At 44.9% G+C, this 21559-nt stretch overlaps 1 protein-coding gene across 1 annotated transcript; it reads right to left on the minus strand.

Annotated features, from left to right (window-relative positions):
- Positions 1–6344: 6344 nt before the first annotated feature.
- On the minus strand, positions 6345–16278 carry NRSN1 (neurensin 1). Its single transcript, XM_056854432.1, has 2 exons — positions 16053–16278; positions 6345–6801 (listed from the first exon to the last, which is right to left on the minus strand). The coding sequence occupies exons 1-2, from the start codon at positions 16242–16244 to the stop codon at positions 6403–6405; spliced, it is 591 nt and encodes a 196-aa protein (XP_056710410.1). The 5' UTR covers positions 16245–16278; the 3' UTR covers positions 6345–6402.
- Positions 16279–21559: the final 5281 nt, after the last annotated feature.

A 21559-nucleotide genomic window follows, 5' to 3' on the forward strand; every position in this document is an offset into this window, starting at 1 on the left:
ATTTTTGCAGCAATGGGTGTAAATTAGATTTCCACTCTGATTGCAGAGATAATGTTATCAGAAGGTAAGTGGAGAGAATGGGCTGGTGGATATTGCAGCCATCATTTTAAAATGTCCTTCAGCGAACTGCACTGTAAGAGTCAAAATGCCACATTTCTACTCTTCACAACCTTAATTAAACTTCACATTGGAAAGGTCATGGTGCCCGGCCTTGCTGCTACCCACACGCGGCTAGCAACAGTGAAAGCAAACTCCTCTAAACGAGATTTCAACTCCCTTGAAAAAAGCAAAACAAAGCCCTGTAATTATGATTTGACATCGTGGCTGTAAATCATGAAAAATAAGTGACTAATTACAATAATCATTTATATATAATTTATGTAGCTGCCTATACACATGATGGTCCAGCTTTTCAGAGGCCCTTCTTGGGATGCCCCAGAAGTGAGGCCAGAACAGAGACTTCTCGGTGGTAGCACCTCATCCACGGAGCTCTCTTCCTACTCCCCTTTGCCTGGGGCCTATATTGCAGCAGTTTGGGTAGAGTTGCCAACCTCCGGGTACTATCCTGCTATTACAGGATCTCCAGCCAATCTCCAGCCGATAGAGGTCCGTTCCCCTGGAGAAAATGGCCGCTTTGGCAATTGGAATCTATGGAAGTGAAGTCCCTCCCCTGCCCAACCCCCGCCCTCCTCAGGCTCCACCCCAAAAACCTCCCACCAGTGGCAAAGAGGGACCTGGCAACCCTAGTTTTGGGTGGGGCGTACCATTGTTTGCCTGGTTTTTTTGCTAATGATTCTGCCAGGTTTGTTTGTTGTGGGTTTGCATTAGTTATTTTTTATGTTTTTATTATATTTTCAAAATATTATAAGCTATTGAAGAGACCTATGAGTTGGGATATTTAAATCAATAAGCACTCTATAATCCTGAGCCCTCCAACACAGAGTAATGGACAGAAGCACAAAATGGCAGCCTCAGGAGGTGAAGCCAACTACAGAATGTTAGGGAGAGAGGTTATGCGTAATTCTAGTAGTATCTCTTCAACATTTCTGTTTAATAGGGTGCCTTTTAAAACTAACATACTCTTTTAAAATATATCCTTGCATATACACAGTTTACCTCAGTGAAGAGTCTTGTGCTGTGATGGCAGCTGCTCCCAAAGCAACATTAAAAAAAATCTGCTCACCCAATCAGATCTCCATTGGCCATAGGGTTGCCAAGTCCCCCTTGCAATTGGTGGAAGCTTTGGTGGGGGGCGATGTGCAAGCGCCCAGCACGCGCACACAATAATGGCCCTTCTGGGGTAAACCCGGAAGTGACGGGGAAGCTCTAGAGTTTTGGAGGAATGTCCTAGAGTGTCCCCATCAAACCCAGAAGTGGCTTGGATGCTCTAGTTCCCATGGAGTTTTTTAAGGATGTTCCTCAAACTTTTTTGGTTCATCATTTGATGTGTGGGTTCCCTTTCCCCTTTTTTGGCTTGACTCGCTTGTGTTTTCTACTCAGTCCAACTCTGTGAGAAAACCATTGCCCTTTCAGTCATATCGAGATCCTGTGTACCATCATTCATGCTTTTGCAGTCTTGAGGCTGGATGATTGCATTTCCAAATGAAAGATGAAAAAGACTGATTAATCCTACCATATCTATGTTCTGAAGAACTAATAAATACCGTTTACCACTTCAATGACCACGATACTGTAAGCTTCATTCCCCCCACCTCCCAATTCCACTTTTCCTCCCCAGCTCTGGCTTTCCGCCATGCCTGCTGCTCTCTGCTGCATCTAGTTTTTGTTTAGCATTTTGGGTCACAACCCAGAATAGATCCCAAATTCAACTGCATGTTGGTTATGACCTCAATATAGTCACAGGCGTTACAGTTATGGCTTTGGAGGTGTTTTTTTACCGCTTCTTTTCCAAAGTTGAATTCTTCACGTCTTCCAGCTTCACAACCTGTATAATCTTAAATCTTATGCCAGGACTCCTCAGCCTTTTTGAACCTGCAGGCACCTTTGCAATCCAGATAGATGGTGGGTGCAACCACTAAATGGCTGCCTCAGGAGGTGGAGTCTGCAGACCCAGGGTGGTTTTGTGACAGAGCCAACCACCAATTGTCAGGAAGTGAGGTTATGCATAACTTTAATAATAGCTCCATAACATTTCAGACAGTAGCTCTGTTTCAGAGGATGCCTTTTGGAATGAATGTATTGTTTCAAGGTGTTGGTGGGCACTGTGGCACTGGGAATCCTTGCCTTAAGCTGGGGCGGCCTACTGCAAGGATTTGGTTGTCCACATGGCTTAGTTATTAGACCCTATATCTTAGCTATTTGACATAGCAATGATACAGAAATTATTATCCAAGATGGCAAAAGTACGCCATAGATGGTTGCCACAATCTTGGATATGACTACACAGCTTCAGTATAGATGAGCTGAGTTGCATAAGTAGAAGAAGAAGAGTTGGTTTGAATATGCCAATTTTCTCTACCTTTTAAGGAGAATCAAACTGGCTTACAATTGCCTTCCCTTCCTCTCCTCTCAACAGACACCTTGTGAGGTAGGCGAGGCTGAGAGAGCTCGAAGAGAACTGTGACTAGCCCAAGGTCACCCAGCTGGCTTCTTGTGGAGGAGTGGGGAATCAAACCCGGTTCTCCAGATTAGAGTCCATTGCTCCTAATCAGTACACCACTCTGGGTCTCCAGATAAGCAGGAGAAGTCATCTTCCTGGGAACCACCTTCTTCATTCCTGGCACATCCTTTCCTCAAATGGAGGTGGAAGGATTCAGACCAACTCATTCAGCTTTTGGATGTCTCCCATTCTCTAATGGTTCACCAGATTCGAAACAGCTGCTCATGTGCAGGAGCGGGGAGTCGAACCCGGTTCTCCAGATTAGAGTCCACCGCTCTTAACCACTACACCATGCTGCCAACAAGCATGCCATGTATGGCTGCCTGCCCACAATCTTGGATATGACTGTACAGCTTCAGTATAGATGAGCTGAGTTGCATTAGCACAGCAGCTGCCATGATGCTGGGCTATGCCACTCTCGTGGGACTTGGCTAAGGCAAAATTCGTGGAACCGAAAGTCTGGTTTTGTTGAAAGGTGTGAAGAAAGGAAAACTATTTTGCCATTGACAACTGCATTGCTTCCCTCTTGTGTGGTAAAGTTTTAGTCTCTGTAGTTTCCTAGGAAGCCTGTAGTAATGGCTCACCACCTGCAGTTTGTAAGCTAGCTGTTAGCTTCAAGGACACTTGGCATTCCAATCTAATTAAGCAGACTGATACTGCCATGAGAAGTTGGGACTGGGGTGAGTTCACTCATCTTCACCCAGAGAATGTTCTGATCAGAACTGGTCTGAGTCATCTCGAAGGTTCATTTAGCGTGACCCGGTAATTGGAAGAGGGGGATCATTTGACCGGAGTTCAAGAAATCCATACGTTTACTCATGTCCCAGGTGGGAAGGTGCTTTTTGACTACTGCAGTTCTTTCTAGTTCCTGTATTGATGGAGGCCTAAAGTCATCCTAGCTCCTTAGAACTGCTGTGAATATAGGGAACAGTTAGACAAGTAAGGCCTTTGTTATTATCTGCTTGCCAGTGTGCCTTTGCCTGTCTTGTTTGTTTTAATTGTCTTTTGACCTTTCTCTTTAAAATAAAGCTTTTTATGTTTTTGAAGACAGTGTTTTGAGTGCTGGATCGACCCTGCTTGGTTACGTTACACAAGTCTGGGGTAACCCTTGGGCTTGACAAAAGGTTAGGGCAAGTGGAACTGGGGAGATTCAAGCTGAATTGTGCAATTGCAGTAGGTCCGCCATTTTCTCCTCTAGCTGTCCAACCAATGCCCAATTGATTGGGGCTCCTTGATATTTTGAAAGAACAATTTGAACAATTTTTGCCAACAAACAAGCCAGTTCTTATATCTTTATTTAATCCATTCATAAAATAGACAGAACTATAAGGTGGGCACATATTGTGAAAGAATACGAAGTTCACATCTCTTTACACGGAGCTGGTTTCCATCCATAGATTTAAAGGGATGAGAGAACTGTGTCTTTTGAGACAAAGATGATGTATACCTTTTGTGAAAGGACAGATCTGCAGGTAAGCATCCACACAGCTATAATATGACTCAGGAGAGCTTAATCTCTTGTCTAGAAAAATAGAAGTGCATTTGATGGTTTCTTCTAAGGTCAGGCAATCAGATGTAGAGATGGCAGAAGATCTCATTTTTAAAATGGCAAGATTCAACCAGGGACAATCGTTGAAATCTTGAAATTATTGGGAGTGGGCGAGAGCATGAGCGTCTCATAGGAAACATGCTCTGTAGACCATTCAAAAAACAGTCAAAGACATTGCATTTTCCAAACCCAGGAAGTTTCTATGGCCCTGGGAGCAGTGATTATCTTTTCAGCAGTTTTAGCATATGTAAGTGCATGTTGGTTTCTTCCAGTTATGTGAATTGGGTGTGTGTGTGTGTGTACTAATGTATATTATGAACACACCACATCCAAAGCAAAGGACTGGGCTTTCAAGTTCTTATCTCATCCTGGTGCAAATGGACACTGTGTCTTGCAAGATTTATTTAAAAAAATGGTTCACGCACTCCAGGGATCAGAGGAGCATGCCTATTATATTAGGTGCTCTGGAACACAGGCAGGATGCTGCTGCAGTCATCTTGTCTGTGGGCTTCCTAGAGGCACCTGGTTGGCCACTGTGTGAACAGACTGCTGAACTTGATGGGCCTTGGTCTGATCCAGCATGGCTTTTCTTACGTTCTTATGTTCACTTTTCCTAAAGGACTTAAGACTGGGGCGGTAGCTGGATTAATGGGTTACTCATTTCCTCACCAAAAATGCACACGTTTTACAACTGCATTTTCCACTGCCATTAAATTAAAAGGGAAAATAAGGCTGTGTGGGCTGAGATGGTCATCTGTTTTCCACTATAGCTTCATACTAATGTAACAGCTACATGATATTGATGTATGAATGAGTGGGAAATGGGCTGCTCAGGATCCAGATGATAGAAAAGAATGGATTTCTTTGTAAAGAGGAGGAGGATGTGAGCCTTGTGCAACAAGACCGGGAAACAACAGATCATGAAGTGGATGATATACCCTTTATACCATCGAAAGGGCAAGGACGCTGGCTGCAATCCAGTATGTGCATGTGGAAGAGGACACTGTGTGGCTGGACGTTTCTTTTATGTTCCTCCCACAGCAATTTGAACTGCTGAACAAACAAGCTGCTTGTTAGTCTACAGTGCTGTTTCTCTCTTCAGCAGCACAGAAGAAGAATAATTGGTTTTTATATGCCGACTTTCTCTACCACTTAAGGGAGACTCAAACCGGCTTACAATCACCTTCCCTCCCCCTCCCCACAACAGACACCCTGTGAGGTAGGTGGGGCTGAGAGAGCTGGAAGAGAGAGAGCTGACTAGCCCAAGATCACTCAGCTGGCTTCATGTGTAGGAGTGGGGAAACCAACTGGTTCTCCAGCTTAGAGTCTGCCACTCATGTGGAGGAGTGGGGAATCAAACCTGGTTCTTCAGATCAGAATCCACCGCTCCAAACCACCGCTCTTATCCACTACACCACACTGGAAACCGGAATACAAAATCTCTCTCTGCTTGCACCATTCTCTGGCAGGCACACACACGACTTTTCAAAAAGTTTGGCTGTCTAGGCATATATGCATATGCATTTCTTTCTTTTAGATTCAACAAATTTGTTGTGCTACTTATTTTTTTAAATATAATGGTTGATGGCTTAGTAAATGATACCAGTATAATGCAATATTAATCAAGTTTCACAATGTAGTAAATTTGCTGGAGGTTTAAGTGTAATCATATATATATATCCCTCTTTTTGTTAAAGATTTATTTACTTTTAAGATTTTAAGATTAATGCTAGACAGTATAGAATGAAGTAGCCCCGCTCATAGGGGATTTGATGAAGATCTTGTTTTAGGCATGGAGTACTGATTTTGTATAAGGAGTGTGTGTTGTATGTTGTATGTGTTGTTTAATGTTGTTTGAAAAAATAAAAAATAATTTTAAAAAAAGTTTGGCTGCTAATTTTGATCAAAGTGTATTTTAAGCTGTCCACAGGAATGAGAAACGAAATAACATCAAATTGTGTTTTGTGGGGTCTTTTGGGTCATAAGAATTCAGTGAAGCTGAAGATAGCCCACCCCGCTTGCCCAATTGCAAGCATACACATCCTTTTGTTCAAACCAATATTGGCTGAACCTTTCCTGTCTTGCAATGTCAGGATTCTTCCTGGATTAGATTTTCAATCTGCTTCCTTTCCTGCTAGGCGCAGAGAGCAGTGATGCGGCATCGCATACACAGATTAGTCAAAGCTGACTTTTTCAAATTCACGGGAAGTGTAAGTCGGGGAAAAGGAAAGACTCAGGTTTCGGATAATGGCTGGACATTTTGAATTTTGGACAGAGTGACAGGTATCTTGGATTCCCCAGGTGCTGGGGCTTTTGTGACTGGGTGTGTGTGGGCTTTCATGTCTGCTATTCGCTCTTTAAATTTCTGCTGTAGGTACTTTTCTTCTTTGGAGTAGCTTTTGGCAAACGCGGACATTAGCAGGCAAGCCGCCATCGTGGTCCCTCCAAGGCAAAACAAAATGGCTCCTGCCAACTTACACACATCAAGGGCTCTGTTAAACTGAACAGCACGTGTATCCACCACTACGAAATCTTCAACACCCAGGGCTTCAATTTTGGGGGGCACCAGAAAACCGACCATAAGAACAACGATCCCTATCAGCATAAACACTGTCCCTGAGATGAGTCCGACCTAAAAAACAAAACAAAAAATGTTGGAAATTGACAATGCTGCTCTTGTAATTTTTTTAAAAGTTGCTAAATGATATGACATTTCACTGACATCTGTCATCATCTCATTCACAAGGCATAAATGCCAGAAGTGCCTTAAGGCAACAATCTTATTGAATTACAGTGGACAGATGGTTTTGCACACATTCACTGTGCCCATAAATAGTCGGTGAACAAACCATCAAAGAGGATTCCTTAGGGGTATGGGTAGAAACAGAACACGTACTTGTACATAGCAATGGCTTTCAAGCCGAGGCAGGATGAGGTCATTGTAGGAACAACCCTAAGCAGGCCTACTCAAAAGTAAGTCCCATTTTGTTCAGCAGGGCTTACTCCCAGGAGAGTGTTCTTAGGATTGCAGCCCACCAGCCAGTAGCTATGGTCAGCGCTTTGAGTCCGGTTGATCAGGAGAATGTAAATATTTTAAATTAAATGCATTTAAATATTATATTGCAGTGTGGGAGAAATAGGGTGCAAGATTCACAGCATGACTCAATGATATGCTCTTTGACAAATATTAAGGGTCAACTGCAACAAAACAGAACAATTGTTGCAGTTGCTTTTCCTATCCCATGATAACTATAGCAATGTTACCCACGCAAGTTCATTCGTTCCCTGCTCTTTTTCCCCCTTTTGCTCAAAAGCGTTTGTGCCTTTGGCATGCTCAGGCCCATTTTTAATAACAGCCACTCAAGGTGCAGGGCCAGTGAGTTGGCCCTAGACATAGCTGGGGGCTGAAACACAGGAAAAGGGGCACTCAACTCTCCCAAAGTTGATTTTTCCTTGCCCATGCTTTGTAAACAGAATGGTGTCCTGAGAACCAGAAGTGTTACTGCAAACAGAAAGGTTTTTAAAATCCAGATCCCATAATATTCTGAAGCAAGTTTGACAGAAGTTGAATATGGAATTAGATTGAAATTCCTGCCAAATGTGAACCTGATCGCAGTTTCCAAACTGTTAAAAAAGGTGTGTGTGTGATCTGTGCCCAAGGCAGTGGCGTGGATAAACGAACCTTGGATTACTTACCGTGAAGGTTCCTTCTGCTCTGAGGTAAGGAGGGCATCTTGAAACATTGGGTTATTCCCATTGGTTGCTCGGAGAGGCAGGAACAAAAACCTTCAACTTCCTGTTTCCTCTTGAGGGAATAAGCCCCTCCTTCTCCTCAGTTTGAGACTTCCCAAGCTAGGAATGGACAGGAAGGAACCATATACAGACCGGAACAACAGAGATAAACACGGTAGAGGTAATCAAACATTAAAACTGTAGTCAGGTTATATCAAAAAACTCTGCCTAGGACAGGGAGCCTAGAAAAGACTGTTATAACAGTAACAGGAGGAAACTGGCAAAAACGTGGAAGGATACTCCCGAGTGAAGAGAACTCTTTCTACCTCCAGAGGAACTGCTGGAGAAATAGTCGTCGTTCTTCTCCTGACATCAACAGATTGAGAAAAAGCTGAATTGTGCAGTAGTACTGGAATACCTGCACCAGATGGGCAAGATGCCCTTCAGACCTCAGAGCAGTGTGTGATTCCCACTGGTTGCTCAGGGAGGCAGGATCAATTACAACTTCCTGTCTCCTGGTCTGGAATCACCCCTTCCTCAGTTTGAAGACTTCCCAGGCTAGGAAGAGACAGAAAGAAGTCGAAGGTATTCTTAACTATACAAAAAACAGAATAGGTGCCAACAGTTAAACAAACAGAAGGACAATGGAAGGACTATAGATCACTAATTGACCCAGGTTGTCTTTTTCCCTATAAACATTCTTAAACTTTGATTTTAGATGGTTCATGACCTGAACATCAACCTGTGCCCGAAGATGCACGGCAAGCTTTGTAATCATTTTACTGATTTGTTGATCTTATTCATTTTAGGTGGGGCAAGATGCCCTCTTTACCTTGGAGCAGAAGGAACCTTCATGGTAAGTAATCCAAGGTTCGTTCTCACTCTGAGCAAAAAGCGCATCTTGAAACATTGGGATCTCCAAGAGCTGTGTCCCATTGTCGGGTGGGTACTAGTCTTCTTCCAACATTTGTAGTGGAGCCTGCATCTGCTGAACCAAAGGAATGTATTCTGTATTGTCTGACTAAGGCAAACACAGGGGACTACACTGTTGTAACCATAACTCTTCTGTCAAGCTTGCCTATGTAAAGGAGAAGAAAAACTGGGGCTGCGCTAGGTGTTGAGTGTGCAGTACCGCTGCCTGTTTGATACATTGTCCAGTACTATGACTCAAGCCTTAACCTTTCCCTTCGTTCCAGAAGGTCCAAGATCGAAAACAACGGAGCTAGTCATGGATTGGCTGCGACTGATATAAGCGCAAATAAAAAACCATCTGGTTGAGCATTATGTTATTACATGTTATGTTATGTTACGCTAGAATAAGGAGATGGAATGCCTTATAAACTGAGCAGTTTCCATAAAGGATGAAGGTAGGAACAGGGCACGGTACTACCTTGACTTTGAGAAATACACACACATAGAACCTTCCGGAACAATAGGGTTCTCAGTTTGGGTACCCCATGGGTTGACACTACTGGTATCAGGATGAGACTTAATAGGAGCCATCTGAGTGTAACTTCCTTCAGATTTCCTCTTTCTTTCTTTCTTTCTTTCTTTCTTTCTTTCTTTCTTTCTTTCTTTCTTTCTTTCTTTCTTTCTTTCTTTCTCTCTTTCTTTCTCTCTTTCTCTCTTTCTTTCTCTCTTTCTTTCTTTCTTTCTCTCTTTCTTAAATTTTTTTAAAATAACAACACTTTGAAAAATACCTAGTGGAAGAAGACATGACCCCAGTAAGGGAACCTGAATATCAAAGGTGGACTGGCCTGAGATTTTGGCCACCATGTCCTGCTAAACCGGGAGTTAATGTGGCAGTAGTTGTCACTTGTCTGCACAAGGTGGAGAACTGGACACTCTGGCATACGCCTTCCTACAAGGCCCCAAGTAACTGCCAAACCTAATAACTTAGGGCTCCATATGCTTATGCATGCGCTAGAGGACACACATTTTTCACGAGTGAGAGCATATGCTCTTGGAGATTGATCTTCAAGGGTTAGAAGCATTTTCCGTGACCGGAGAAGCTCCCTCAAGTCACTGCCAGTGTCTTTCGATAACCCAGCAGTCGGTAGCGGTCAGTCCAGATCCATGGAATGAAAGCAGGCCATGTGGGCTAATCCTGGTATACCAGGAGCCTCCACAGTTCCTATATAGCCCAATTTCCCCCAAATGGAAACCGTATTTTTACCTTACTCCACATAGGTACACAAATACAGCTACTGCTGGTTCCTGTCATAACTTTCTCAGTTTCATGGAATGCTCTATAGAGGAAAAAGACAATTGTTAGACCTTAAAGCAAGGAAAAAACAGGGGGGCAACCATCCCTTCCATTCTGCCCTTGTGAGGTGATACCGGGAATTTTTTTCTGGGCCAGAGAGACTAGAGGCTAGTGTGGATAGTCCCACCTGTGGAAGCCCAGTCTGAGCACTGACTGTTGGAGGGAACTTGATTGACTACTCATTTATCTGTGAACTGATGGCCTAGCATTCCACCTGTACTATGGGAAGGAGGTTACCCCGGTGTCTGTACTTTCTTTGATCCTCCAGAAAAAGAAGAGATCTGTGTCATCCTAATTTATTATATGGACTTATCAGAGAGTAGTCTATTCTGATGAGGGTGGAAAATCAACAAGGGCACAATACTGCTTAGCTCCAAGGATGTGAGGGACTAAGAACATAAGAAAGGCCCTGCTGGATCAGACCAAGGCCCATCAAGTCCAGCAGTCTGTTCACACAGTGGCCAACCAGGTGCTAGACTCAAGCTAGCCTGGTCCACCTATGTCGGTTAGCCTGGCCTTGACAGAAAAGAAGCACCTGTGTAGTGTTCTAGGGATGGCCCGGAGTTCCAATATGTTCAGACTCCCATGACAAACCATGAACCTTGAAATGATTGGTGGGGAAGGGGTCCCCACACCTGGTCACCCTGGTTACCAAGAGATTTGAAATAAAGAGTAATGGGCGTGCTGCTAACAGGAGTGCTGTTGACTCCTGATCAGGTTGCTGGAATGGCCCACCAGAACAGGCTCTACAATAGAGACATAATGAACCAACCCTGTGTATAACAGGTAAGTCCTTAGCAATTTTCTGGAGATCCACTAGGATCTGGATGAGCTGGATTGAAGCTCAGAGCTCGGCCCACTGGGCTACTATAGACATAAATGCCTTGGAAAAAATCCTGGATACTAAGGAGGCCAAAGGTAGGGCCCAGAACTGAAAGGCTGGTCCCAGGGAATGAACCATGAAAATACTGCTGTGGTTGCTGCAAACCGTTTTGTGTAAACAAGATCTTTGAGAGGGAGGCCAAGACTACACTTGGGCAAAGGTCTGTAGTGATCAAACCACCAAGTCTCCCTGTGAAGGATTTCTGCACTATGGGCAAGTTGTGCAGATGGGGTCTGGTACATTATCTCAATCCCCTTTGTCTTAACAACAGAGAGAAAACAGGAATAAGGCTGCGGCTAATGTGCGTCCAACTGCACATGGTTTTGATAACTCCATATAGTTGTAAGCCAAGGGCAGCCACCAGCATTTGAATGACCACCCGGATCGAGAGATCCCGAGAAGGGCTTTCTTTTATCCCTGGTTTTTGCCAGGATGCTGTCTAATTTCTCCCAAACAACTTTCCCCCCAGGGAAGGATATCCCTTTAGGATAGTTTTGGGATGGGAATCTACCCGCCAGGATCTGAGCCAAAGGGCACGTCTAATGGCTGAGCCTGCTGACATGGCCCTGGAGGCAAACGATATCCAGGGCAGAGTAAGCCAGAAGGTGGTAGCTTTTAAGGCTTTTTTTTTAAAAAAAAATTATTATCAGTAGAGATACACTGAGAAGCTATGAGTCGACAGTATAATGGCCCTAGAAATAACAGCAGAGGTTGCTGATGCACTGATTTCAAGAGCAGAGAACTCCTGCTGTTTCTAGCTGCAAGGTCAGCCTTTCTATCTATTGCGCCCCAACAAAGTCTAGGCCCGTGTTGGCGAACCTATGGCATGGGTGCCACTTCCGGCACGCGTAGCCCTCTCTGCCGGCACGTGCGGTTCCTCCAAGCCGCTGGCCTTTCCGGCTCTGCCCTGCCCCGGATGGGGGAAAATGTGCATCTGGAGAGTGGCAAATCCAAGGCAAAACCTCCCATGCTTGAGTGGCCTCTTTCTTTCTCCGTCCTTTTCTTTCCCTACTTTTCTTTCTCTCCCTCGCTCCATTTCTTTCTCCCTTTCTCTCTCTTTTTCTTTCTTTCTCTCCCTCCCTCCCTTCCCTTTCCCCCTCCCTTTCCTTCTTTCCTTCCTTCCTTCTTTCCCTCCAGCGGCTTCTTCGGCACCCTCTGGGTCAGTGCGGGCGGAGGGGCGTGCAGTCCTTTTCCACCTTTGAAATGCCCACAAGCCATCCTCCAAACACCTTTCCATTTGTCTTGATATGTAGAGAGAAAACACTAAGCAACTAGTTGCCAATCTCCAGGTACTAGCTGGAGATCTCCTGCTATTACAAGTGATCTCCAACCAATAGAGATCAGTTCCCCTGGAAAAAAATGCCACTTTGGCAATTGGACTCTATGGCACTGAAGTCCTTCCCCAAACCCTGCCCTTCTCAGGTACTACCCCAAAAACCTCCCACTCATGACAAAGAGGAACTTGGCAACCCTAGCCTCTCCCTCTGGGCCCCCTCTGGGGGTGGTATTCAGGTTAAATTGCCACACTGGCACTCGGTGATAAATAAGTGGGTTTTGGGTTGCAGTTTGGGCACTCAGTCTCTGAAAGGTTCGCCATCACTGGTCTAGGCTGTCCTCTGAGAAGAGATCTGTGGACTGTAGTGTGGCTACCTGAGCATCCATCAGGGGGAGCTGTAGCAACTCTGAGGCTTTAGCCATCATGTTAAAAACTTTAAAAAACGTTTCCCACTCAGCCCTAAAAGGGGTCTTGAAGTAATCAGGGAAAGGCACCCCTTGAGAAGGGGTGGCATGTCTATGGAATAATTGCTTAGTCCCTTCTGGCTTTTTGTGTGTGTGTGGGGGTGACCCATCGGGATCATCATTTAATTCTAGAGCTGTAATGGTCAGCAGTCTTTGCTGCTAAATAGCCTGGTGTGTTTCTCTTGTGGTTCTTCCTCATCCAACAAAAAAATTCTCCTTCTTCCCTATGTTCCTCAGTCAAGGAGCAAGGGGAAGGCTGTGCAAAATGCACTCACTAGTCTGAGGCAGGGAGCCTTCCTTGCTGCTTTAGTGGGCCAACTAGAACAGGACACAAGATTGTGGGGTGTCCCTACAATATATACGGCCCTTGCCTGGGGATCCAAGCATGCAGGCACTGGCACCAACCCCTGGGATCCTCCAATTGAGGAAGCGGGAGAAGGCAGCTGCAATGAATGCCAGCCATTTAGGAGGCTCCTAAGTAGGCCAGTTCTGCACATGGGACTTGGAGACCACCCACCGGTTGGCTTGGGGGGTGGGTGGGCACATTACCAGCCACAGGCAAGGTGCAAGACTCAAGCAGAGGAGGAGACATCCTTCCTGAAGTGCCTGGAGCAAGAGCCATTTTCCATGCCTCCTTATGTGAGGCCTTTCCCCCGCTCTTTTTGGCTGGGGATAAATGAGGAAAAGGCTACATTACCAGTTGCAGGCAAGGTGCACGACTCAGGAAGAGGAGGAGAAATCCTTCCTGTAGTGCCTGGAGCAAGAGCCATTTTTGACGCCTTCTTCTTATGTGAGGCCTTTCCCCCCGCCTTTTTGCTGCAGCAATACGCTGGCACTTAAGAGGCGATTGGCTCTTTGCCCTCTTTCAACTCCGTGAGACCACAACAGTGGCTGTTGGAGGACTGGCCCAAGGAGGGCTGATCCGAAGTGCTCGGCAATGCCAAGAGCAATCCCACGAGGAGGTCTTGTGGTAAGAACAAGGTGAGGTTCCGGAAAGAAAGCGAAAGTAGCAGAGCTCTGCTGAAAAGCTGCTTCCCCATGCAAGGCAGGAAACAAAACTGAGGAGAAGGAGGGGCTTATTCCCTCAAGAGGAGACAGGAAGTTGAAGGTTTTTGTTCCTGCCTCCCCGAGCAACCAATGGGAATAACCCAATGTTTCAAGATGCCTTCCTTGCTCAGAGCGAGAATACAACATTCAGTCCACAATCCAGTGCAAAGTTATGCTCCCCCAAGTCTCCTAAAAATCATGGACTTCAATAGGGTTGTCAACCTCCAGGTACTAGTTGGAGATCTCCTGCTATTACAACTGATCTCCAGCCGATAGAGATCAGTTTCCCTGGAGAAAATGGCCGCTTTGGCAATTGGACTCTATGCCATTGAAGTCCCTCCCCTCCCCAAACCCCGCCCTCCTCAGGTTCCACCCCCAAAATCTCCCACCAGTGGCAAAGAGGGACCTGCCAATCCTAGACTTCAAGCACATCTAACATTTTAGCACAAAATTACAGGTACTATAGGTATGCTTAGTACAGTCTCACGTTTTCTGCATTTTTAACATCACCATCTAAGAATAGAGAATAATTAGGGTTGCCATGTCCAGGTTGGGAAATACCTGAAAATGTTGGGGGTGGAGCCTGAGAAGGGCAGCATATGGGGAGGGGCTTCAACGGGCTATAATGCCATAGAATCCACCTTCCAAAGCGGCCATTTTCCCCAGTAAACTGATCTCTGATGCCTGGAGATCAGCTGTAATTTTGGGAAATCTCCAGCCACCACCTGGTGGTTGACAACCCTACGAATAATATTTCTGAATAAATCACATATTCCTTCTGCAATTGTTCTGCAGTATAACCTGCCAGAAAGACACAATTGCCATTCAGGGCAATCTATTGGTATACCTTGATGGTGGAGGGAAGATATTTTCTTCGCTTTAAACACGGTTCTTCATTTTAAACAAATCATGCACCATAATTGGGAAGGAGGGGAGGGAAAAATTGTCTCAGCAGTAAATGTCTATTCATTCTGGGAAAAAAATCCCCTCAGATAAAGGCTTTTCTTTTGAAAGGCTGGCCTACCAATAAATCAAGTTCTCAATGTGGCCAAATCTGTGGATGCTTAAATCCAGAGATTGAAGCCATGAACAGACAAGACAGATCTTTCTACAAACCTGTGCCCTAGGTTTGCCAATAAAATCTAAAATCTATTTTTTAAAAAGCAGATACCCACTTGTTTGTTTCTAATTGTCTATAATTTGCCTCTTTTTCTATATAGCAATATCTGGTATCTGAAGAAGTGAGCTGTGGCTCACGACAGCTCATAACCTGCCAGAAATTTTGTTAATTTTTAAGGTGCTACTGGATTCTTGCTGTTTTCTACTGCTGTTATAGCAAAACGTTCATGGATTTCACAGAATAAGATTTTCCACCTCTTTCTTACAGCCACTGAATCTCCTCAAATTTTGTTCCGGGGGGGTGGGTTGGCCGGATCCCCCAGTACATCATCAAGGGCAAAGTGGACACCTGCAGTGGGAGATGAATCAGCACCCCCTTTCCCACAAACTGAAATGCCATTCTGTCTGAGGAACCTGTGCATGGATAGATTGTGCTCTAGGCCTCACAACTTGTGACCAAGTGTGGCTCACCAGACATGTACGGTTGTCCACTAAGGACTTCTGTTTTGCTGCCAGCCTAGCCTTTAAAAACAAGGGGAGCTGGTCACAGAATACAGAACTGATGGGCTTTGTTCACCATTTCGGGCTGTGAGTGTCAGGTCCTGCCTCTCGGCCTTAGCCTGACATCGCTTCTCACAGGCTCTTGCTCCGAGCAGGCCAGGGTTTGGCTCGGAGTCAGGGCCCTGGTCACGTGCTCTTGTTTCTCATGCCTTTGTACAGCATCAGTATCCTGCGTTCTATGCTCAGTATGGTATGCCTATCCTGTTTACCACAATCACCCCAGCTGCATAGCCATGTTATGTCTGCCTACCCTGAGAAAGTTTATCATGGATTGTAGCTGCCTGTGTACCTTTGCCTGTCCATCTTTGAAGTCTGTCCTGCATTTTAACCATGTATCCATGCCTTGATTCCTCATTAGTAGCCTTGTATACCCAGGAGGCAGCCAGCTTCTTACTTTGTCTAATTTTGCTCCTAATAAAGCCTAACCTGCTTCAGAGCCTTTGCCTGATGGGTTTTGCTTGAAGGATGCTAAGGACAAACACCTGAGTCTGACAGTGAGTTGTCCAGTTCTCAGACTACCATTGCATAACTGTACCTTCCAGAATGCAGAGCTCCACCTGCTGGGCGATCTCTGGATCTGAAAATCATCGTCATACTCCCAAATGGATGCTGTGCAGTCCTCGTAAAACTGGTGCAGGTAAGAGCGAACGCCATAGCGCTGGTAGTTATTCTCCGCAGTACCTTGCTGTGCCTGGTTGGATGCACAGATGTCAGCATAAGCACTCATCCTTCACACCTGCACACATACACAAAAAGGACATTTGAAAGTCCCCCATGATCTTCTTGAAACAAAGCTAGTAAAATGTGGGCTGGACACTGCTACTGTTAGGTGGATTGGTAATTGGTTGACCCACCAAACCCAAAGGGTGCTCATTAATGGCACAACTCCATCCTGGAGAGGAGTGACCAGAGGGGTACCACAGGGGTCTGTCCTGGGACCGGTACCATTTAATATTTTTATAAATGACTTGGATGATGGAAAAGAGAGCATGCTAATCAAATTTTCAGATGACACCAAGTTAGGAGGGGTAGTTAATACCCCGGAGGGTAGGGTCAGAGTTCAGAATGACCTTGATAGACTGGAGAGATGGGCCATAAGCAATAAAATGGATTTCAATAGGGAGAAGTGTAAAATACTTCACCTATTCAGAAACAACATAAGGCACAGGTACAGGATGGGAGAGTGTTGGCTTGACAACAGTACATGTGAAAGAGATCTGGGAGTCTTAGTGGACCACAAACTGAACATGAGTCAACAGTGTGATATGGCAGCTAAGAAGGCCAATGAAATTCTGGGCTGCATCAATAGGAGTATTGTGTCTAGATCAAGGGAAGTAATACTACCGCTGTATTCTGCATTGGTCAGACCTCACTTGGAGTACTGTGTCCAGTTTTGGGCTCCACAATTTAAGAAGGATGCTGACAAATTGGAGCGTGTCCAGAGGAGGGCGACCAGAATGGTCAAAGGTCTGGAATCCGTGCCCTATGAGGAGAGACTTAGGAAGTTGGGTTTGTTTAGTTTGGAGAAGAGAAGGTTGAGGGAAGACATGATAGCCCATGTTTAAATATTCGAAGGGATGTCATGTTGATGAGGGAACTAGCTTGTTCTCTGTTGCTCCAGAGACTAGGACACAGAGTAATGGATTTAAACTAATAGAAAAGCGATTCCACCTAAACATTAGGAAGAACTTTCTGACGGTGAGGGCTGTTCAATGGTGGAATGTGCTGCCTCGGAGGGTGGTGGAGTCCCCGTCTTTGGAGGTCTTTAAGCAGAGGCTAGATGGCCCTCTGTCGGGAGTGCTTTGATTGTGGGATCCTGCATGGCGGGGGGAGGGTTGGGGTCACTGGGGATATGGGGAGAGGTAGTTGTTAATTTCCTGCATTGGGCAGGGGGGTGGACTAGATTACCCTGGTGGTCCCTTCCAACTCTGTGATTCCATGAAAGTAAAGATGACCTCTTGTTAGAGGAGAGATCCCAAGTGGACAGTCACACAATGAAAAGTATTATCTTACTACTTTAAAAGGTAAAGGTAAAGGTCCCCTGTGCAAGCACTGGGTCATTCCTGACCCATGGGGTGATGTCACATCCTGACGTTTCCTAGGCAGACTTTGTTTACGGGGTGGTTTGCCAGTGCCTTCCCCAGCCATCTTCCCTTTACCCCCCACAAGCTGGGTACTCATTTCACCAACCTCGGAAGGATGGAAGGCTGAGTCAACCTTGAGCCGGCTACCTGAAACCAATTTCCGTCGGGATCGAACTCAGGTCGTGAGCAGAGCTTGGACTGTAGTACTGCAGCTTACCACTCTGCGCTATGGGGCTCTTACTACTTTAGTTGGTACACGGTGATAAGAAAAAAATACTACACACACATTCCTATTTAGATTTCAGCACTCAAGAAGTTCCTATAGCCTTGAATATGCTCGCTCCCTCTAGGCTCAATATGATGGGCTAAAACTCTGAAGAACATCCTGGGAATTATGTCAGGATTTTTAAAATGAATCCTGTAAAGGTTCAAAAGCTGCACTTGATAAGAATGAAAGAAAATTCTGCTGGATCAGACCAGTGGTACATCTAGTCCAGCATCCAGTCTCACACAGTGGCCAACAAGTTCCTCTGAAGGTCCAGCAAGAGGTCACAGAGGCCTAGACCTTCCTCTGATGCTGTCTCCTGGCTCTGGTATTCAGAGGGTTACTGCATCTGAATGTGGAGATTCCCTTTAGCCACCATGGCTAGTAGCCACTGATAGACCTATCCATGCATCTGTCTAATCCCCTTTTAAAACCCTTGATGCCTATGGCCACCACCACATCCTCTGGCAGTAAATTCCACAGTTTAATCATTAGTTGTGTAAAGAAGTATTTTCCTTTGTCCATCCTGAATCTGCTGCCCATCAGCTTCATTGGATGCTTTAGTGTTTAGTAAATACTTACTATTTACTAAATTTACTATTTAGTAAGTATTTAGTAAGTACTTACTAAAGACAGTTGGCCTCAGTATTTTGGGAGAGGGAGAAAAAGTACTTTTTGTCAAGTCTGTCTACCCCGTGCATAATTTTATAGACCTCTATCATGACCCCCCTCAGTTGTCTCTTTTCTAAACTGAGAAGTCCCAGCTTCTTCAGCCCTTCCTGACAGGAAAGTTGCTCCAAAGCCCTAATCACCTTGGTTGCCCTCTTCCATACTTTTTCCAGCTCTGTGATGTCCTTTTTGAGATATGGTGACCAGAACTACACATATTATTCCAAATGAGGCTGCACCATAGATCTATGTAAAGGTAAAGGTAGTCCCTGTGCAAGCACCGGATCATTACTGACCCATGGGGTGATGTCACATCCCGATGTTTACTAGGCAGACTCTGTTTACGGGGTGGTTTGCCATTGCCTTTCCCAGTCCTCTACACTTTACCCCCAGCAAGCTAGATACTCATTTCACCGACCTCAGAAGGATGGAAGGCTGAGTCAACCTTGAGCCGGCTACCTGAAACCTTAAACTCAGGTCATGAGCAGAACTTTTGACTGCAGTACTGCAGCTTACCACTCTGTGCCACAGGGCTCTTTAGATCTATATAGGAACTAATATAACCCCCAACATAGCATTTGCCTTTTTCACCACTGCAGCACACTGGGTTAACACTTTCATTGAGCTTGGCGAGCAAATCCACTCCTCTCATCATTCCCTTTTCCTGCTTTTATTTTAAATACGGATGCATTGAATTTTGTATGCTGACCAATGGCCAGTATCTATGCACCTAACAGTCTTCAAAGGTTGAACTAGCTCATTTACGGGCAATGTAACTATGACATGGTTTTGATGAGTCTATATGAGCCATTGCAGATGTAACTCAGAAGCAGCATGGCCTGAATTGTTGTAGTTAAAATGCATCCGAATGGTTATAACCGCTCTGGCCCCAAGCCATTTTTGAGATGCTTCTGCTGCTTTCATTTACCTTTCTTCCTGTTATGCATTTAGTACAGCTATGTGAATAAGCAAGTATGAGTAAGCCCAGCATCAGCATGGAAATATTCACCTGGCTTCCTAAAAATAGTGTTTGCACTCCTTTGAATAGAACTCATTGATTCTAAAACAAGATTTCCTCTCTTTGACTCCTGTTTCTAAATTTAATTTCTCACACTTGGTTAGACTTCTAGCCTGTCTCCCATTAAGTGTTTACAGTAACCAGATAAAACACAATTCCTGCATATATAACCTGTGATGGAGAACAATTTTTTTTCAAAAACCAGAAAGCAGATTGCAATGACATGAAAGAACCAAGCACACAGTGGCTGCCGATATTTCTGTCACTATGACAACAATCCCCAAATCCCTTGGACTACTTTCTGTCAAGGTTTTGGGTTAAGGTGCATTATGTCCCTGCCTGCCATGAGTGGTATTTTTTCTACTACGTTTGGAATGGAAGTGTTTGACGAAATCCTGTCTTTCTGCTCATGGCTGTCATTTCTTTGTGGGCAACTGAGAAGCTCCGATATCCCAGAGGCCTCAAAGAACGCAGAGTTGCTCTTATCAGGCAGAGAGAAACCTCTGGTTGTTTTCTGCACAATGATCCCCAGTGTACTACTCAAAAGATGATGGTAAAAATTCATGTCAGTGTCATGCCATGGCCATTTTCCTTTACAGGCCACCAGTTATGTGTGTGTGTGTGTTAGGTGCTGTCAAGTCGCTTCCTACTCATGGCGACCCTATGAATCAAAGTCCTCCAGAATCTCCTATCTTTGACAGCCTTGCTCAGGTCTTGCAAATTGAAGGCTGAGGCTTCCTTTACTGAGTCAATCCATCTCTTGTTGGGTTTTCCTCTTTTCCTGCTGCCCTCAACTTTTCCTTAGAATGACTGTCTTTTCCAGTGACTCTTGTCTTCTCATGATGTGACCCAAATACGATAGCCTCAGTTTAGTCATTTTAGCTTCTAGGGTCAGTTCAGGCTTGATTTGATCTATAACCCACAGATTTGTTTTTTTTTTTTGGCCATCCACAGTGTCTATAACACTCTCCTCCAACACCACATTTCAAAGGACTCTACTTTCTTCCTTTCAGCTTTCTTCAATATCCAGCTTTCACACCCATGCATAGTAATAGGGAATACGATGGCATGAATTAACTTAATCTTGGTGGCCAGTGACACATCCTTACACTTCAAAATCTTTTCTAGCTCCTTCATGGCTGCCCTTCCCAGCCTCAATTTATGGTAAGAATGTGGCAATCAGAAGATGTGGCGAAAGGGTGCAAAAAGGTTTGTACCAGTCAACTTGATGACCAGTGACTAGGGTTGCCAGATCCCTCTTCGCCAGTGGTGGGAGGTTTGGGAGGCAGAGCCTGAGAAGGGCAAAGTTTGGGGATGGGAGGGACTTCAATGCCATAGAGTCCAATTGCCAAAGTGGCTATTTTCTCCAGGTGAACTGATCTCTGTCAGCTGGAGATCAGTTGTAATAGCAGGAGATTGCCAGCTAGTACCTGGAAGTTGGCAACCCTACCCGTGACACGGTGCCACATTGACAAACCAATTTGTATCTCTGTTATTGTGAGAATAGCCACAACAAGGAGAAAAGAGTATTCCATTTGTTTTGAGACGATGTATTCATTCCCCCGCTGCTCTAGCTTAATACCAGTACGGACCTTGTTCTCTTTGCTCACTGCCAATAGCCACTATTACTAGATGTGGCATAGCTATGTCACACAAAGTGGTTATCGGCACATAACTGAGAATGAAGATCATTTGATAGAGGTATGACTCATGCTTCATCCTAGCGATTTTCAGCCATAGAGGAGTTTTAATCTGTGCAAACCCAAGCACAAAGAAGCGATCTGAGCAAGCTGAGAAAACAGCGCTTTGCTGGCCATTCTGTGTCATGGCAGGTTTCACTGCTGAAGAGACAAGCCACAATAACCCAAACAGAGTTTGTCTCTTCAACACTGAGATCTACTGCAGGAAGATGGGTTGGATCTCATTTTACACCACTCTCTCTTTAGAACACCCCCACCTTAGTATTTAACCAAGCCTATAGATATACATTTCTATGCATCTGAGAA

Source organism: Euleptes europaea, chromosome 8, assembly GCF_029931775.1.
Source record: "Euleptes europaea isolate rEulEur1 chromosome 8, rEulEur1.hap1, whole genome shotgun sequence".
NCBI classification, from domain to species: Eukaryota; Metazoa; Chordata; class Lepidosauria; order Squamata; family Sphaerodactylidae; genus Euleptes; species Euleptes europaea.